Below are 17005 nucleotides of genomic sequence, written 5' to 3' on the forward strand. Positions count from 1 at the left end.
CCCATCATGTTGTGGGAGCCAAGCCTTTTGCCATTAGCTGGCACTATGCTGTGTCAGACTTCTGCTCCCCCTCATGTCCTTGGGCCTCCTGAGGAAAGGGTCTTGCCTCCTGATATCAGCTTTTCCCCAAATTATGCGACACTCCCAGTACGCAAGTTCATTGTCTGGCTCACCTCTCTCTATTTGCAGCGCCAACGTGTTAACGATGTGCAGTCACTGCCCTGTGTCGATGTCTTTTGCCGCTTCACGCCCACTCTCTTCTTTCCGCTACCGCTGCATGAGCCTCGTAGTTTCCCAGCAACACCAGTTTTTCAGGTCTAGGAGTGCAGCGGCAACAGCAAGACAGTCTCCTCGCCCAGGCAGCCTCAACAGAAGTCGGCCTACCCGCGCAGCTCCTCTCTTCAGGGCCTCTTCAGTAATAACGCTCAGTAGCGTCAGGCCTGACCCTGAGCACCTTTTTTCCCGGTCTGCACACTGCAGCGGCGACTCGCTGGCGGCCAGTAGCTCTGGCTCCTCACAGTCCCTGGTATACGGCACCTCTTCAGTATCCCTCAATACAGCTTAATCTCTAGCGCCGCCCCAACTGTCAATTACCGTGGGGGCATGTAACCAGTCTCATTCCAGCTCTGGCGCCATTTTCTCTGATTCTTGTTTTGGTCCTCGCGCTAACTATCGGGCCCGCGCTGCACTTACCAGGCTCGGTCTAGCCTCGGCACAGATCACTGCATTGCTTGGCTCCTGGTACTTGTCCCTACACAGCAGCTGTTTAGGGGTCTCTAGGCGTGTACTTGTCCCGTTCTTTCACAGATAATTTGTGGATTATGGGGGATTGATGGCGGAGCGTTAGGGAGTTGTGTCCACCATCTTAGCTTGCTCCCTTTGCAACACCCCCCTCCCCCCGGTGGGGATCTCTAATGTTGCAATGTCTGAGGTATATTACTTTTCCAGCACTTCTTCATCCAAGCTTGCATTAATTTGTGTCTTGGCAACACAGCTGCTTAAGTGTCCAGATACAGAAAATGTCTGCACATTCTCTTGTCCTCGATTCAGCAGGTATCCTTGACTGGAATGGTACCTTCATATCCCTGGAGTAGGATTTGACCCTGCTGTTGGAATCAGTGGTTGGAGGTAATCAATAAAATAATTATTTGATATAAATAGCAGGCCTACAAGGAAAGGAGCAGTTTGAGATGCTTCTAAAGCATACTTCCAGGGTTTCTTAATCTCAGAAGTGGCCATGAGGAATAAGTCAGAAATACAAGAATTGAAGATTCTTTAATGTAAGCAGGCTGATGTGTAAAGCGCAATGACCGCCACTCCGACCACAAATAACACTGAGACCTTGCTCTATCTGCACTACTGAATGAAGCAGTTGGTAACACATACATCAAAGGTCCTTTGAAGAAAGTACAATGATTTAGAAGATTTTAGCTTTGAACGCCAAAGATCACAAATTCATATCTATATAAAAAAGTTAATGAAAGTCAGTTTGAGAGACATGGTGAATAACCGTATCTGGATTTGCAAGTGCATCGTTAAAAGACTTTATAAAAAAAATCTATATTGACAATGTTGCACTAGTAGATGCTGGCTTCTGATCTTCAGTATTCACTGCTTTGTGGAAGCACTGGTTTCCTATGAGGTCATTTAGTTCCTTGATGCAAAGAAGGCATCTGACCTGGTCAACTTGAAATTTTTGGTTTCTGTAATGAGGGGCATGAACATCCCATACCAGTTTATCAAACTGATTATTTCCCAGTGTTAGATTTCTAAGACTTGATTGCTTGTAAATGATGATTAAGTAGCGTGTTTCAAAATCCAGTGGGGCTTCTGGCAAGTCTGCCCCCTACTGCCCCCCTATGGCGAGATGTATCATGAATGCAACACATAACAGAAAAAAGAAAATGTTCAGAGGGCAGTGAAAATCCCTGACTGAGCTGCTGATATTTATGTCTTAACCTTGAGCAGACCAACAATGGCAAATTTTTCACCATCGCAGAAGACTTTGTCCAGGTTTCTGGATAGAGAATTAATAAATCTGAAACCAATATTATATTGGAAAATGGACATGCATCGGTATTACCACACAGGTTTTGATAATGGGCCATTTTAGGCAAACATATATAGGTTGAAGGTAAACACTGTCTAAGGCATAAGAGGATGTTTAAACTTGCCCAGCTCTTCATAGTGGCTGTGTCAATCACATGAAAATGATTATTTTTCCACAATACTTTTTTTGTTCCTTGTATCACCCATAAAATGGCTCCTTTAGTATTCCAAAGGCAATGTTTTAGATTAGAGGAGGAAGGGTGGTGTCAGTGTTGAAAAGCTATATTATGACCACTCTGGCAAAATATCTCCAATATCTGGTGGTGTAATTTATAAACTTTCCATATAATACTTTCAAATAAGATAAGATGGTTAGAGAAGAGAATTTGATCCATTTGTCTATGCTGGTGAGTTCAAGAGTCCTTAGTATTTTGAAATGAGACTCTGCCTAGTGTTAAAAGTGTTGATTGTGGATGAGAAAGTGTAAATCAACAGGTAAAGAAGGGTGTTTTCCTTTTGACAAATACACAAATTAATGCAGGGGTTTCAAAATGGGAGGAAAAGGCATTAATGAATTGGTTTTTTAATGGGGGAAAGATGAATTTCTCCCATTCAAACTCACCAGACAAAACTCAGATTTTAAGAGTGGGTTTTATAAATATGTACAATTATTAAACTATGTCTCTCTATGACAACACAGGCCATCATTTGATGTTTCTGAAATGGCCTTTCGTCAGAGGCCCAGCAGAAGATTTATCACAGAGATGTAAAATTACTTAACTCCCTGTTGATCCTGGATTATGAGATAATCAGCTGAATTTAGGCAGAAGACATGGGCTAACCCCTACCGGAAGTTGAGATGTTGAAAATGAATTGAACAACACATATATTTCCAATTTCGGTAACCTCTTCCGGGTACAGTACTATTGATACTATGAATATTGATTGGTACAAGCAGATTTTGAATATTTCATCTGAAAAATGCATAAGATATTTGAAGTCTGTGTGACTCTAGAAGTGTATTATTTGGTACTAAACAGAACCAAAATATTTCTGAGGCTCATGCTTTTTTTCAAATAAAGAGGGCATGGGTGTGCAGCTAGGACTGGATCCCACTGTAGCCTTCCTGGGCCACCACTGAAGTCAGAGTAACTAGGAAAGTTATGCGGAATCCCTGACTTTCCCCGGCTTCTTAGCAGCATGGATCTGGATTGCCCAAAAGTTAAGCTCCACATCTGGGCCAACAACGGCAAAATAGATAAGGTAAATCATTTGCATTTTGCAACATCAACTTGTGTATTACAGAATAAGGCAGGCTGACAGATTGAAATAATCTGGTGGCTTTTACCAGAATGGTTGAAAAATCTGACTAAAATATAATTATCAATCTAATAGGTCCCTAGCTAGTCGTGTGCCTCATAGCCCAAGTTGTATGAACTGGAATATATATATAGGCACCTTTTAGCCTTGTATCCCTGCCTCACACTGAAGATTTCTCTTTGGTTTGCTTTTTCATATTGATTATATTTCTTTTTCATATTACTGAACAATACATTGACTTATATGTGTTTATGTATGTTGCATCTTTTTATACTTTCCTATAAAAAACGAATATAAAGAAAAGAAAACACAAAAGAAAATAAAGTTTGATCAAGCCATCTCTTCATGACATGTAATTGGTGGAATGCTGTTGTAATTCCTATTTGGTTTTGAATAATAAATAGAAGTATTGAAAACCCCACTTGGGAACTTTGTTTTCCTCTCTGTTTAGGAAACCCAAATCGGCCCTGGCAAAAATGTTAAAACCAACCCCACACTGCATGAGGCGGAAACTGGAGTAGGGTCACAGGATCATTTAAGATTGAGTCATGGCAACTGATCAACCTAAAAAAATTATCTCTCTAGCCTGTAGTCCACCTTGAAAATGTGAGAGTGGCAAATGGGCCAATCGCACTGATGAAGCAGATACAATTCTGAATCCTTTACATAATGATGTATGTATGTGAAGAAATAATACTAAATGTAAGCTAGATAACATTATAAATGCTTATTGAAGGGTTTTGGTTTTAACACTATCTTTGCTCGTGTTAATGTGTGCACCGACCAAAAAAAGAGAAATGGTGCTCCACATTTATAATAATTCCAATTTCTCTGAAATTTCTACAGAATAATCATCATACATGTTCTAATGAGAATTAATAGAAACAATTTAATTATTACGTGCTAATTACAATGAAACAAAAATGCTTTACAAGTGACACAAGTTGAAGAAAAGGATAGTCTTAGAAACTTTAGAATGTAATATATATTTCCATTAATTTATAATGTATATTTCATGAACAAAACTTCAATTTAGGCCTGCAATTTCTTTTCCTTTGCTTGATTCTGTTCTCATGGAAAGGCTCCACAACTTGCAGTATAAGATGAAACCATATTTCATAGAAAGAGTTCCCATGCACATACCAGGACTATTTTCAAATACTTTGTTAGTTTTCGAATATCTGCAGTGAGAAACTGTCCTCTTCAACTCACTCATGTGCCTTTGCTAGAAGACTATTGTTCACAATTTTACTTTTTGAATGGGTCAAAAGCTTACATGATGATGGCCACCATTTTGCCATAAAATGTGCCTTCCTTATGCTTCATGACAAATCACCCAATATGAACTGACCAGATGAGATCACCCAGGAGATGTTATCCCGGAACTTGATACATTATATCAAATGTAGGAGTGATGAAAAGGATGGCACTCTTTTTGCCACCTTTCCACAGAAGATCTTACTTGTTTGCGGACAGAGAGGCAGCTTCCGTTCCTTGACATACGCTGTGTGCGCTATTCCCGGACTCAATTTCCACATGGGAAGTTACCTTTAAGGTGGTATGTTTCATGTCCCTTCCTGAACACTTCCTCTCCGAACTTTGATAATTTATGGCCCGAAAGTGATTTATTTGATTATTCTGCACACCTAAATTCAAATGCCTGATTTTAATGTATTTACTCTTCTTAACTTACTGATACAAATCTAACCATCCTCAAATAATTCTGTTTCTATCTCGATGATTTGTCTCCAATAATTGATTGCGCATTCCGAAATAGTATCAATGAGGGATGGGAAATCCAATGGAGAGGTCTCTAGTCAACAGGATCTAATGTAATTATTTTGCTTAGCTTTAACTGACTTATTGGTTTATATGATTCTAGTCTGACTGAATTTCTTCAGGAGATTTTGTCTAGTTGTAATAATCCTGTATTTGTATAGCATAGTTTTGAGGGTTATATACATTAATCTAATCACCAGTTTGTAGGTCAGTTAACCAATTACTTGTCCTCATTTGATAATTTGATTGGGTCCCCTATATCTGACCGATCTTGGCACGGTTCATGGTCCATCAGAGGACCAAGTAAAGGACTCTAGGTTGTAGTTTAAGGAGATAAAGTGAGACAAAGTGTATGGGCCGAGAGGCGCTACAGCACCGCTATGCCCTTATCAATCTGAAAGAAAGTTGATAATTAAATTTAAAGATGGCTTAACAGAAACTTTGGATAAAAAATGCTTTCCCATGTACCCATGTACCCTACTATAACTACAGAGTTGCTGTCTCTGAAATGTACCCTTTATTTATACATATTAATAGTGAACCTTCACCATTATGATTATGATTATGATTCTTATTCTTATTATTCTTCTTCTTCTTCTTATTATTATACTATTATACATGGAAACCTACAATCCCTGTAGAAAAGCCTGTTTCTAATTTCCTTATTGCAGGCAAACTGTGACCTCACTAGTCAGCTGTAATAAAAATAAAAATGTAGCTTCACAATTGTAATAGCTTATTACAGTTGTCTTCTGACATCATAATGCTTCCTGCCACAGCCAGCAGTCAAGGGGAAAGGCAAGACACACAGCATAATTCAAGCTACAATTTAAAGAACAATATTGAAGTCTGGCTTTAGCCTCTTCTGGTTTGTTTTTCACGATCAACAGTGATAAACAGAAAGGAAATAGTTATGACAACATATTTTTTTTTTCATGCTTCGGGTATTTACAGAAATACACAGAATATCTCTGCATGTTTCTACACATTCTGAGCTACAGTGAGGTTTATAATCTTATTTGTATAAACTGCTTCAATATATTTGTCCAAAACATATATAACTGCTATTTAGTGTGTTTAATTTTGTACTACATATTCCACTTTTATCATTCAATTCTGCAAGCATTCTACCCCTTTCATGTGAAAGAGTAACACACTAAAGATTTAGGCACTTAGTGGGTAGGGTGATGGTGTGACAATTTATGGTAAGGAATAAAGTACCCTTTGACATACATTACAAGGATATTGCAGTCACCTCAGTGTTCCATGACCTTATAAAAGAACTCAGCCTTCAGTTTCATTCCTCTAAATATAGTCAAGGAACTCCTCTGTGACTTTCAATACCTTCATAATGTAATATATAGGTTACTTTATCCATTATTAGTATTATAATTATCCATATGGCATAAGGATTTGAAGATGAAGACAGTAATTCACAGTCTTGTACAAGATGAGACAAGTATACCATATAGAATGATAGATTAACTTCCAACTTTTTTGTGTATGAAACTCTTATTACATAGACTGTCTTACTGAAAAGCCTTTGAAATGCCAAAGTAAATAGTAGTCCTTAGTCCTAACTTGGTAGATCTTATCCCAGTTTTAGAACCATAAATAAATGTGTAGGACCAGTAGTACCCAATGGTCAAAATTAGTAATTGGAATCAAAGACTCAAACAATGTTTGACCATATCGTCCATGCAACCAATGTTCTATAACATTCATCAATCTTAATATTCCTTAGGAAATAATATGATTCAGTTGTTGTGAGGCATAAATAGTTTCTTCGAGTGACAAGTACCTTTCCTGTATTTCAGTTCTGGATAAATAGTCCATATGTAAATTATTATGAAATAAAAAAACAACAGTTGTTTTGCCCTCCATGCTTGTAAACCTGCAGCTTTCTCACGACTTAATTTCAATTTCTAATCTTGGATACTGAGACCTACAAGTCCTACATGTTTACTCATCAGTGAGGCACAGTAGAATTAAGAATCCAATGTTAATTTGTCACCTGGAAGAACTGCACCCACTCGCTATGGCAGTATGGAAATGTTCCTCCCAGATCCCATGTCAGCTGTCCGTGTTCAATAAACCGGCTTAGACTCTTTTGTGAAGTCAGCACTTCAACCTGTATAAAAGAATTCAGTGTGAGACATCACATAGTCTAGTGGGCATAGTCCTACAATATTGAGTCTTTAATTATCATAGCCAAAATATCTGTGGCCCACATATCAATATAGTATCATAGGTTCAGAAATTGTAACGTGATGTTATGCAAGTTCACACATCATAGATGTGAAATTAGAAATAACAATGTTATACTTACCTATATATTCACACCTTCTCTATATTTTGAAAACTAATATTGATGCTTTGATTTATGTTGGCACAATATTAAAACTTGATATTATGACACACAATCATTTTGAAGAGCTTGACAAGGTGAGATGTGGCAGAGCAGAGCCTCAACACAAGTTGCTCCTTTAAACAGAAACACTTCTATGTCTAACTACTATACAGGACTCTTTGAAACTTGGTTTGTGTATGTTTAGCGCAGAAGGATATTCCTGGAATTGTTATGCACAGCTAACTCTGCCAGCAGTATGTACGGATTAGCTTTGATTTAACCATGCTGACACTAAGCATTGATTTCCTTGGCTGCTGTAATCCTTGTTGACATAGCTCATAGATTGTTGTCATGGAATGAGGCACACTGTCAGTGTAACTGTTAACTGAATGTAGAATGGAGTTATGTGATGCACAATGGATTAGGGAGTCGGGCAGGGTGATCTGGGATACATCTGAAACATGATACAGAGATAAGCAGAGACGTATTAATGCATGGAAGAAGTGGGCAATCACCTAAGGCCTTCATTTTCCAGGAGGCCCGTGGGAAAGTGAAACTTTTCTCTATCTTAATTCTTTGTACTTCCCATTCCCTGACTTAACTTTAACACATAATTTGACATGTTTTGTCCTCGTGTGGCTTGAATGAGCAGAAAATGGGCAATCACATTCAAAAGTGTTTCGAACAGGGTACCCCCAAATTATATATTTTTGTTGCCTGGGGCCAAGAAATCCTCAAGATGACACTCGGAAAAAGGACTAGCTTTAAAATGGTTTCAGTGTGATATGAGCTATGTTTAGACATTGTTTTGTACACTATTGCCTCTGATATTTTTCCACTGTGTGCAGAAACTGAATATAGGTGTGCACACATACCTACATTGCACTCAGAATAGACATTAGTGGTTAGCCGCTAAGTAAACTCTCAAAAGGAGCAAGCTGTCCCTTCTCTAGGAGGTGTATGTGGAAGGGGAATTCATCTAGGATTAGTGTACACACTGTGAGTAATCGAGGGGGGTAAATGTGTTCTCATCAACTTCTTGCTAAAAAAGACACCAAACCGAACAATTTGGAGAAATATTTGGGCAGTAATAGCCAAACAATAAGGTTTCTAGGTAATTCTTACAGTCAGTGCATGCAGTGCATGCCTACAAACATATATTCATAGTTCTAGATTTAATATGGGTACTGGCCATGAGCAGTCTCAAGCGCAGTTAATTAAATATAGTGGGGCACATTTACAAGAAAGTGACACATCTGTAGAGATGTGCCACTTTCCCTGCGCCACCCTGGGAGACCCTTGTGCCACCATGGATTTGCCATATTTACAATACGACGCACCATGGCACAAGGATTGACAGATGCGTCAGATATTCTGACGCATCTGTTGGGGCAAAAGTCACACATTGCTGGAGTCGTGTCGCAAGCTCGACGCAACTCCAGCAATGCATTATGAAGCCTATTAACACTACACTGCATCACTCCTTATGCCTGCTTCAAGCAGGCGTAAGGTTTTGACGCAGTGGCGTCCTAGAAGTGACGCAGTGAAATCTTGTAGATTTTGCTGCGTCACTTCTACGATGCTTTCCTGCGTGGGAACGCCCACCCTGCATACATTATACCTGACTCCAGTATAATGTGACGAGGGCTTTATAATGTGACGTATCTCCCTAGATGCGTCACGTTGTAAATTGTCTGCATTTTTTACGGCACCGCTGCGTCACAAAAGTGATGCAACGGAGGCGCAAAAGTGTCATTAGGGGCTTGTTCATCTGGGGTTTACAAGCTTCTTGTGACACTTCTGCACCACTGTTGCATAAATCTGGGATTTACAAGCCCCTTGTGACACTTTTGCGCTGTCATTTGTGATGCAGCAGTGGCGTAAAAAATGTGGCAAATTTACAACGTGACGCATCTAGGGAGATGCATCACATTGTAAAGCCCTGCGTCACATTATACTGGAGTCAGGTATAATGTATGCAGGGTGGGCGTTCCTACACAGGAAAGCCTCGTAAAAGTGATTCAGCGAAATCTACAAGATTTCACTGCATCACTTCTAGGATGCCACTACATCAAAACCTTATGCTTGCTTGAAGCAGCTGTAACAAGTGACGCAGAGTAGTGGAAATAGGCTTCCAAATGCATTGCTGGAGGTGCGTCGTGCTTGCGACATGACTCCAGCAATCCGTGACTTTTGCCCCAACAGATGCATCAGAATTTCTGACGCATCTGTCAATCCTTGCGCCATGGTGTTCTGTATTATAAATATGACGCATCCATGGTGGCGCAAGGGTTTTTTCCCAGGGTGGCGCTGGGAAAGTGGCGCATCTCTACAGATGCGTCACTTTCTTGCAAATCTGCCCCTAAATATTTCCACCACTGTTTAAATTTGAAATGTATATGTTCACTTCATACCACATTTTTCTTGAGCATTTGCTTCGTTTTACTGTATGCTTGACTCTGATAGAGCTCTCTTGGACTACTTCCCATCACAATACATTAGATGGGGAGTATGCAGATAGTCTCATGACACTCTCTTTTTTTTTGAAGCCGTTTATTACATAATCCAAAAAATATACAAAGATGGGCCTACAACCTCCAGGCCGGCCGCTAGCACACAGAAGGAGCATATAATACAGACAGTAGAACGCACGCTGCGGCAGAAGGAAATTCGCAGTAGTTGAAAGAGGCGTTGGTAGCCACACCATCTGGACCCCACACAACGGCTTCATTTTATATTAATAATCAACAAAAAACAAGTCCACAAGGCAACCCACAGTCAGAAATAACAGCATGCGCTCCCCTAGGGGGGGGGACCCCGCTGACCCATAGGAATATCGAAGGGGGGAAAGATCAGGACGGGGACTAAGTAGACTCACAGCCCAGCACCGGGAAGACAAACAGGCTAAGGAGACGGGGCCGGTGACGAATCAGGCAGTAGCGGCGGGGTACAGATTCCCCCACGGTAGGCGTTCCAGGGGCCCCACACTTTCATCCATTTCCCAGGCTTACCTCTCGCAACATACACAACCTTTTCCCGAAACATACACCAGTCCATGTTGTCCTTCCACGCCGAGACGGTCGGCGACCTCTGGGAGCCCCACAATTGCGCAATGTCACGTTTGGCTACCATATATCCCAGAGTCGCCCACCACGTCTGCGGCACTGAATAGTCGGTTGGCTCCCACACATTCAAAAGGCATCTCCTCGCCTCAGGCAACAGCTGCACATGCGTAACTACCTGCAAAACCTCATGCACACCACGCCAGAATCGCACCACCTCCAGGCATTCCCACAAAATATGGAGAAAGGTCCCCAAAGAACCACACCCACGCTTGCACAACCCGTCCACAGCATAGCCCATACGCATCAGCCTCGGTCCCGTAACATAGACCCTATGGAGTATCTTGAGCTGGACGAAACGAAGGCGGGCCGGTATGGCCACCTCTTTCGGGGAGGCCACCGCAGACACCCAGTCCTCGTCATCCAGCTCCAATCCATCAGCCCCCCACGCCTCGCGAAGGCTAGTCAGCAGTCCCGAACGGTCATTAATGAGCTGTTTGTAAATTAATGAAATCGTGCCGTCCGGGACATGCCCATCTAGCACTCTATCCTCTAGAGGGGAGTACTCCGGGATGGATGCAACGTCCGGAAATACGGAGCACAACGCATGACGGATCTGCAGATATCGAAAATACTCCCTGTCCTGCATCTGGAATTCTGTCTGCAGCACGTCGAACGTTTTGAATCCCCCCCTCGTCCAGAGATCTCCCACCCTACTGATGCCTATCATGTCCCACTTCTCAAAGCCCTTCGAGGTCCACAAGGAGCCCAGCCTCTCGGATGCGTACAGTGGCGTCGCCCGGGTCAAGCGATCCTTCCACCCCATCGCCACGTTAGCCGCGTGCCACACTCGTACCATGACCCGCGTGGGGCCCGTCAGACGTGCGTCGAGCGAGCTCGAATAAAGCGCCCGATTATAGTCACCGCCCGGCAATAACATTTTATCCATCTCAAAGGCAGGGTTGAGAGCTGGCCCGTAAAGGCCGTGATTGATCGCAGCCAGCTGGGAGGCCCAGTAATATCGCTTGATATCAGGGAGGGCGACCCCCCCGTCGTACCACGGGAGCGACAGCTTCGCCAGGGCGATACGCGGCCTGCCCTCCCAGAACAGTCGGCGCTGCAAACTCTCCACCTCACGAAAGTAGCGCGCCGGGACAACGTCCATTGTGTTCTGTAAAGCATACAGGAGGCGTGGCAGCGACATCATCTTAAACAATGCCGCCAGGCCGAGCGACGAGAGCGGCAAGCGCCCCCAGCGCGTGACGTCCTCCTTCAGGCGCTGGAGGGGGGGAAGCAAGTTCTGTTTGTATCGGGCCTTCGCGTCCAGGGTAATGAAGACACCCAGGTACTTAAATCCCCGCGGGGCGATCTGGATAGGACAACCCCGCGGAAGGATAGGATCCTCCCCCGTGAGAACATACACACATGATTTAGCCCAGTTGATGACCAGGCCGGAGTTGAGGCCAAATGAGTGCAATACATCCACCAGTACTATCAGTGATTCACGTGGGGAAGCCAAGTACAGGAGAATATCATCAGCGTATAGAGATACGCGGTCCTCATACTCGGGGGTCCATCGGAGACCACGGATAGAAGGATGCCACCGCAGCCACTCCGCCAGGGGCTCCAAAGCAAGCGCGAAAAGGAGCGGCGATAACGGGCAGCCCTGCCGCGTGCCCCTGCCCAGCTCAAACGGAGCCGACACTCTCCCGTTCACAACCACCTGCGCCAGCGGTCCAGAGTACAACAGTTTCACCCAACCGATGAATCCCGGGCCAAACCCGAACTTCGCGAGCGTCGCCCAAATATATGGCCACTCAAGTGTGTCAAACGCCATAGTGGCGTCCAGGGACGCCAAAATGGCCGGCTCCCGTATGAACGGGACATGTGCGAGCACCCCATGCAAGCGCCGCAGGTTAAGGGCAGTGTTGCGATGAGGAATAAAGCCGGACTGATCCTGGTGGATCAAATCGCACACCACGCCAATCAGCCGATTAGCCAACACCTTGGCGAGAATTTTGGGCTCTGCATTCAACAGCGAAATAGGCCGGTAGGATGTGACCCGGTCCCGCGGCCTCCCCTCCTTATGAATAACCACGATAGTAGCCAGGCGCTGGTCCAGCGGGAGGGAACCCGCGGAGCGGGCCGCAAGGAACATAGCTCGGAGGTGCGGCGCCAGCGTGTCCGGTCGCAGCTTGTACAATTCGATGGGAAGACCCTTTGCCTTGCCGGAAGCGACCGAACGTATGGCGAGGGCGATTTCCTCAGAGGTCGGGGCGGCATCCAACGACACCCTGTCCTCCTCCGAAAGGGAAGGCAGCGCGATATCTCTAAGCAGAACATGGGAATCCTCTTCCGAGCGGGAGGACACCGGGGAATACACCCTACGGAAATAGTCTGCGAAGCAATCTACAATGTCTTCAGGTTCAGTGACACACACACCATCCGGCCTCTCAATCGACAGGACAACTCGACTCGCTCTCTCCTTTTTATCCAGCCACGCAATCAATTTCCCAGCCTTATCACCCACATCATACAGTCTCCCCTGTTGCTCTCTACTAAGGCCCCTGGCCGCCTCCGTGACGAGGGCCCTATAGGCCGCCTGCTTGAGTCGGAGAACATGCAGTTTGTCATACGTCACCCCACATTCGAGGTCACCCTCCAACTCAGTGATTTCAGTTTCAACACGGGTCACCTCCTCCCGCTCGCGCCTCCGAGAATGGGAAATAAGGGACAGGGCATCCCCCCGAATCACCGTCTTAAATGCCTCCCACAGCGATATCGCCGATGACACAGACCCCACGTTATCGTCAAAATATCGCTTAAGGGAGTTAACCAACTCTGCGCGAATGGTGGGGTCACGCAGGTACCAGGGATTAATCGGGACCACCCTACCCTCTCCCCTCGGAAGAATATCGAAGTGCAACAAGAGCGGGGAGTGGTCTGAAATACCCCGCGCTAAATGGCGCACCTCCCCGATCCTCCCCGCATGCGCCGCCGGCACCAGGACATAATCTAGCCTTGAGAGACTACCATGGGCCCCGGAATGAAAGGTGTACTGTATCTGCGTAGGATGTTTCAAACGCCAACAATCCACCAGCCCCAAGGTGTCCAAGAGGCCAGACAACCACGCCTGGGCACGGGGGAGATCCCTAGGGGGGTGACGGTCCTCAGTTCCGGAAACCACAGCATTAAAATCCCCCCCAACCACTAGAATCCCCTCCGGAAGGCCAAGGAGGAGGCGCCCCAGATCCGCAAAGGTGGTCGCCTGCAACCCTGGCGGGACATAAACAGAAACAAAGACAATCACTCTGCCCTCCATTCTACCCACCAGAACCGTGTAACGTCCCCTGTCATCATGGATCACCTCATCAACTTCCAGCGGGAGCGAGGTCTTGGCCATGATGCCCACACCCCTTGAACCAGACGTGAAGCCCGAATGGGCCAGAAGGCGGTAGCCCCGTCGGTTCATAGCACGAAAGGAGTTGCCAATGAGCCCAGACAGCCCCCCCAACTTGCAGTGTGCCTGTCGCCCCTATATAATGGAAACTAGGTAAACCCCCTAGAGGAGGAAAGAGTACCCCTTCGAGACCCCGCACCACCTACAAAGGAGGGAGAACAAGTACAAACAACACGAGACCCTAAGCTTGGCCGAAAGTGGCCGCATCTTCGTCCAGAGTGAGTCCCAGTATCAGCACCTCAGTCCCGGTCCCGTGGGCCCTCTCCTCCCGCAGCCCCCCCCCCGCCATCCCGATCCCGACCCCCAGACAAAGTGTCCAGCCAGTCCCCGGCCGTTTCAGGACGGTCAAAAAAGTGAGTGCGACCATCTACCTCCACCCGCAGCCTGGCCGGGAAGAGCATGGCGTACTTTAAGTTCATGTCCCGAAGCCGCCGCTTGACGCCCAGGAAGCTCAATCTGCTTCTGGACCGCTTGGGTGAAGTCCGGATAAAAGTTCACCTCCATGTTCTCCAGCTTAAGCGGCCCTTGCAGCCTGGAGGCTTGCAGAATCGCGTCCCTGTCCCGAAAATTGAAAATACGGGCAATAAGAGGCCGCGGAGGGGCTCCAATCTTCGGCCTTCCCCCGGGAACCCTATGAGCCCTCTCCACGGCAAAGAATTTACTCAATCCCCGAGGCTGGAGATGGGTAGTGATCAGGTCCTCCACAAAAAGATCCGCCGCCGACTCCTCCCGTCCCTCAGGTACTCCGATGATGCGGATATTATTCCTCCGGGCACTGCTTTCGGAATCCTCCAGGCGCCGATCCATGAGCGCACTCGCCTGACGGAGCCGGTGCACCTCCGTCTGAAGGGCCGCCACCTCAGTCGTGAGGCCCGACGCGGTGTGGGCCAAAGAATCGACCCGGTCGTTAGTCTTCGAGAGATCCGCTCTCACCAGGTTGACATCAACGAGGACCGCGTCGATTTTATGGGCTAAGGTGTCAAACCGCTGGCCCACCGAGGCCTTCATCTCAGCAATGGCACCCATGACGTCCTGCAGGGTCAGATCTGTGGGCAAAGCCGGGGCATCCGGGGGGCACTCAGAGGACTTGTGCGGTCCACCGGGAGATCCCTTCGGGAGGGTGTAGCGGTCCATAACGTTGTCCTGATGTGCGGCGCCACGCCGGGTCGACTTGGCCTTCGACCGATCGCCATCTTGTTTCGTGGCCATTGTCGCGGGTCTCACACCCTCACCAGCCACGCAGTAAAAGGCCAGCAATCAAGGCCACGGGCTCCGGGGGGTCACCCCAGGACGGCGGAGAGGGCCACAGCAGGCCGGCAGGCAGGGTCTCCCAGCGAGGCCACCCCAACACTAAGAGCGCCGCGATCCCGCCCGCAAAGACGGCAAGGGGGCGCGAAAGTGAAAGTGAAAGTGCGGGGTACGCGACTCGCCAGGCCCAGCCCGCCGTTGTTGTTCACTTTGCCACCGGGTCGCCCCCAAACGCGAGTCCGGGGTCAGGAGAGAAGCAGGCCGCAAACTTCAATCGGTGCTCACTCCGGCACCCGAGGTCCGATTCGAAAACGGGAAACGGGTACCACCTCGGCTCAGGCTCACCGACACAGTCCCCTCAACCGATGCAGGATGAAAACAGGATAAACGTAGGAGGTTGCGGAGGTCCTTGGGAGCCTCGCACCTACGCGGCCATCTTGGTTGCGCGCTAGGCTCCTCCCCCATGTCACTCTCTTTTAAATGTAATTGAGTCCACAAATGGCATATTCCCCTACGTAAGTAGTCTGGTTTTGAAAAGATTCCAATTAATGCTATAAATTGGGAGCAGAGGCATGAAGTGGGTTGACAACTGGCTGAAGGATAGCATGTTATGAATTTAGAACTGATCATGTTAAAAGTCATGTTCTGAATTGGGCATGAGAGGGATAGATGATTTTGCAACTTGACAGGAATTATAAGATTAGAAATGGGTCAGGGTGGTGTCTTTTGGATGGTAAAACTGTCTCAATTACTCAATGATTAGAGCAGACAGACTGATTAAAAAAAAGGTGGAGGTTTAGGAATAATTTACAAAAGTTTAAAAGTGTAAAATGGACCCAACGCCTAACCTGGATTGCGAATCTCTCCCCTTTAGTTTGGAACTAACAAACAAATACACTTTCAAAGGCTTGCTTATATATCGTCCTCCAGGCCCAAAACGTGCTTTCCTACACTCCACTCTATTTCTACTCTTGTTGAGGGAGGAGCCTTCAACAGCAATTTCATAGTACTCTGGGATTTCAACTTTCATTTAGACAGTAAGGAGGATAAAGATACTGAGGCTATTTTGAACATAATGAACGCCTTTAACATTCCCCAACCTCTACAGCAGCCCACACACAGTGCTGATCACATATTCCATGCCATTTTTTCAAACAATCATTTCATCTCAGTGAAGGATTTGTTTCCACTCACATGGTCTGACCATAAAGCCATCACTTTTAATTTGACTGTTCCCCCCCACCTCAAAGTAGGATAAAAGACGCCAACCGTACATTACACAATCTCTGGTCTAAAACTAACTTTGATAATCTGCAACAACATCTTCCTTGGGTGTATCACGCCCAATGGCCCGATCCAACTCAGGCTGTGACAAATTATACACAATGGCTAAACTCTGCCATCTCTAAAGCTGTGCCCAAAAAAAACAAAAGAGCCCTCACAAATGTAAACAATCGGCACCCTGGTTCACTGAAACTCTCCGTGTGGAAAAACAAAATTGTAGAAGACTTGAAAAGAAATGGAGAACAAATTATAATTCCTCTGACAGACCAATCTATAAACAGTCCCTGCCTAGTTATAAGGCAACCATTAATAAGGAACAATCTGCTTATTTTTTTAGAACAAATTTAAACATCCAAGCATTCTGCTAAAGAACTCTTTCAAGTTATAAACAAACTCACCAATCCCCTGAGAATAGAGACAATAATTGCAGTCTATTCTTTTGTGAGAAATGGC

General features: G+C 45.7%; 1 protein-coding gene across 2 annotated transcripts in view; it reads right to left on the reverse strand.

Moving 5' to 3' along the window:
* Positions 1-17005, reverse strand: part of KIAA1755 (KIAA1755 ortholog) — a 483080-nt gene that overhangs the window by 185104 nt on the left and 280971 nt on the right. For both annotated transcript variants that reach the window (XM_085619206.1, XM_085619204.1), the window contains exon 8: positions 7163-7279. In XM_085619206.1, coding sequence (XP_085475332.1) covers positions 7163-7279 — 117 coding nt within the window. The remainder of the gene's footprint in view (positions 1-7162; positions 7280-17005) is intronic.

The sequence above is a fragment of the Triturus cristatus genome, chromosome 7 (assembly GCF_964204655.1).
Source record: "Triturus cristatus chromosome 7, aTriCri1.1, whole genome shotgun sequence".
Classification (NCBI taxonomy): domain Eukaryota; kingdom Metazoa; phylum Chordata; class Amphibia; order Caudata; family Salamandridae; genus Triturus; species Triturus cristatus.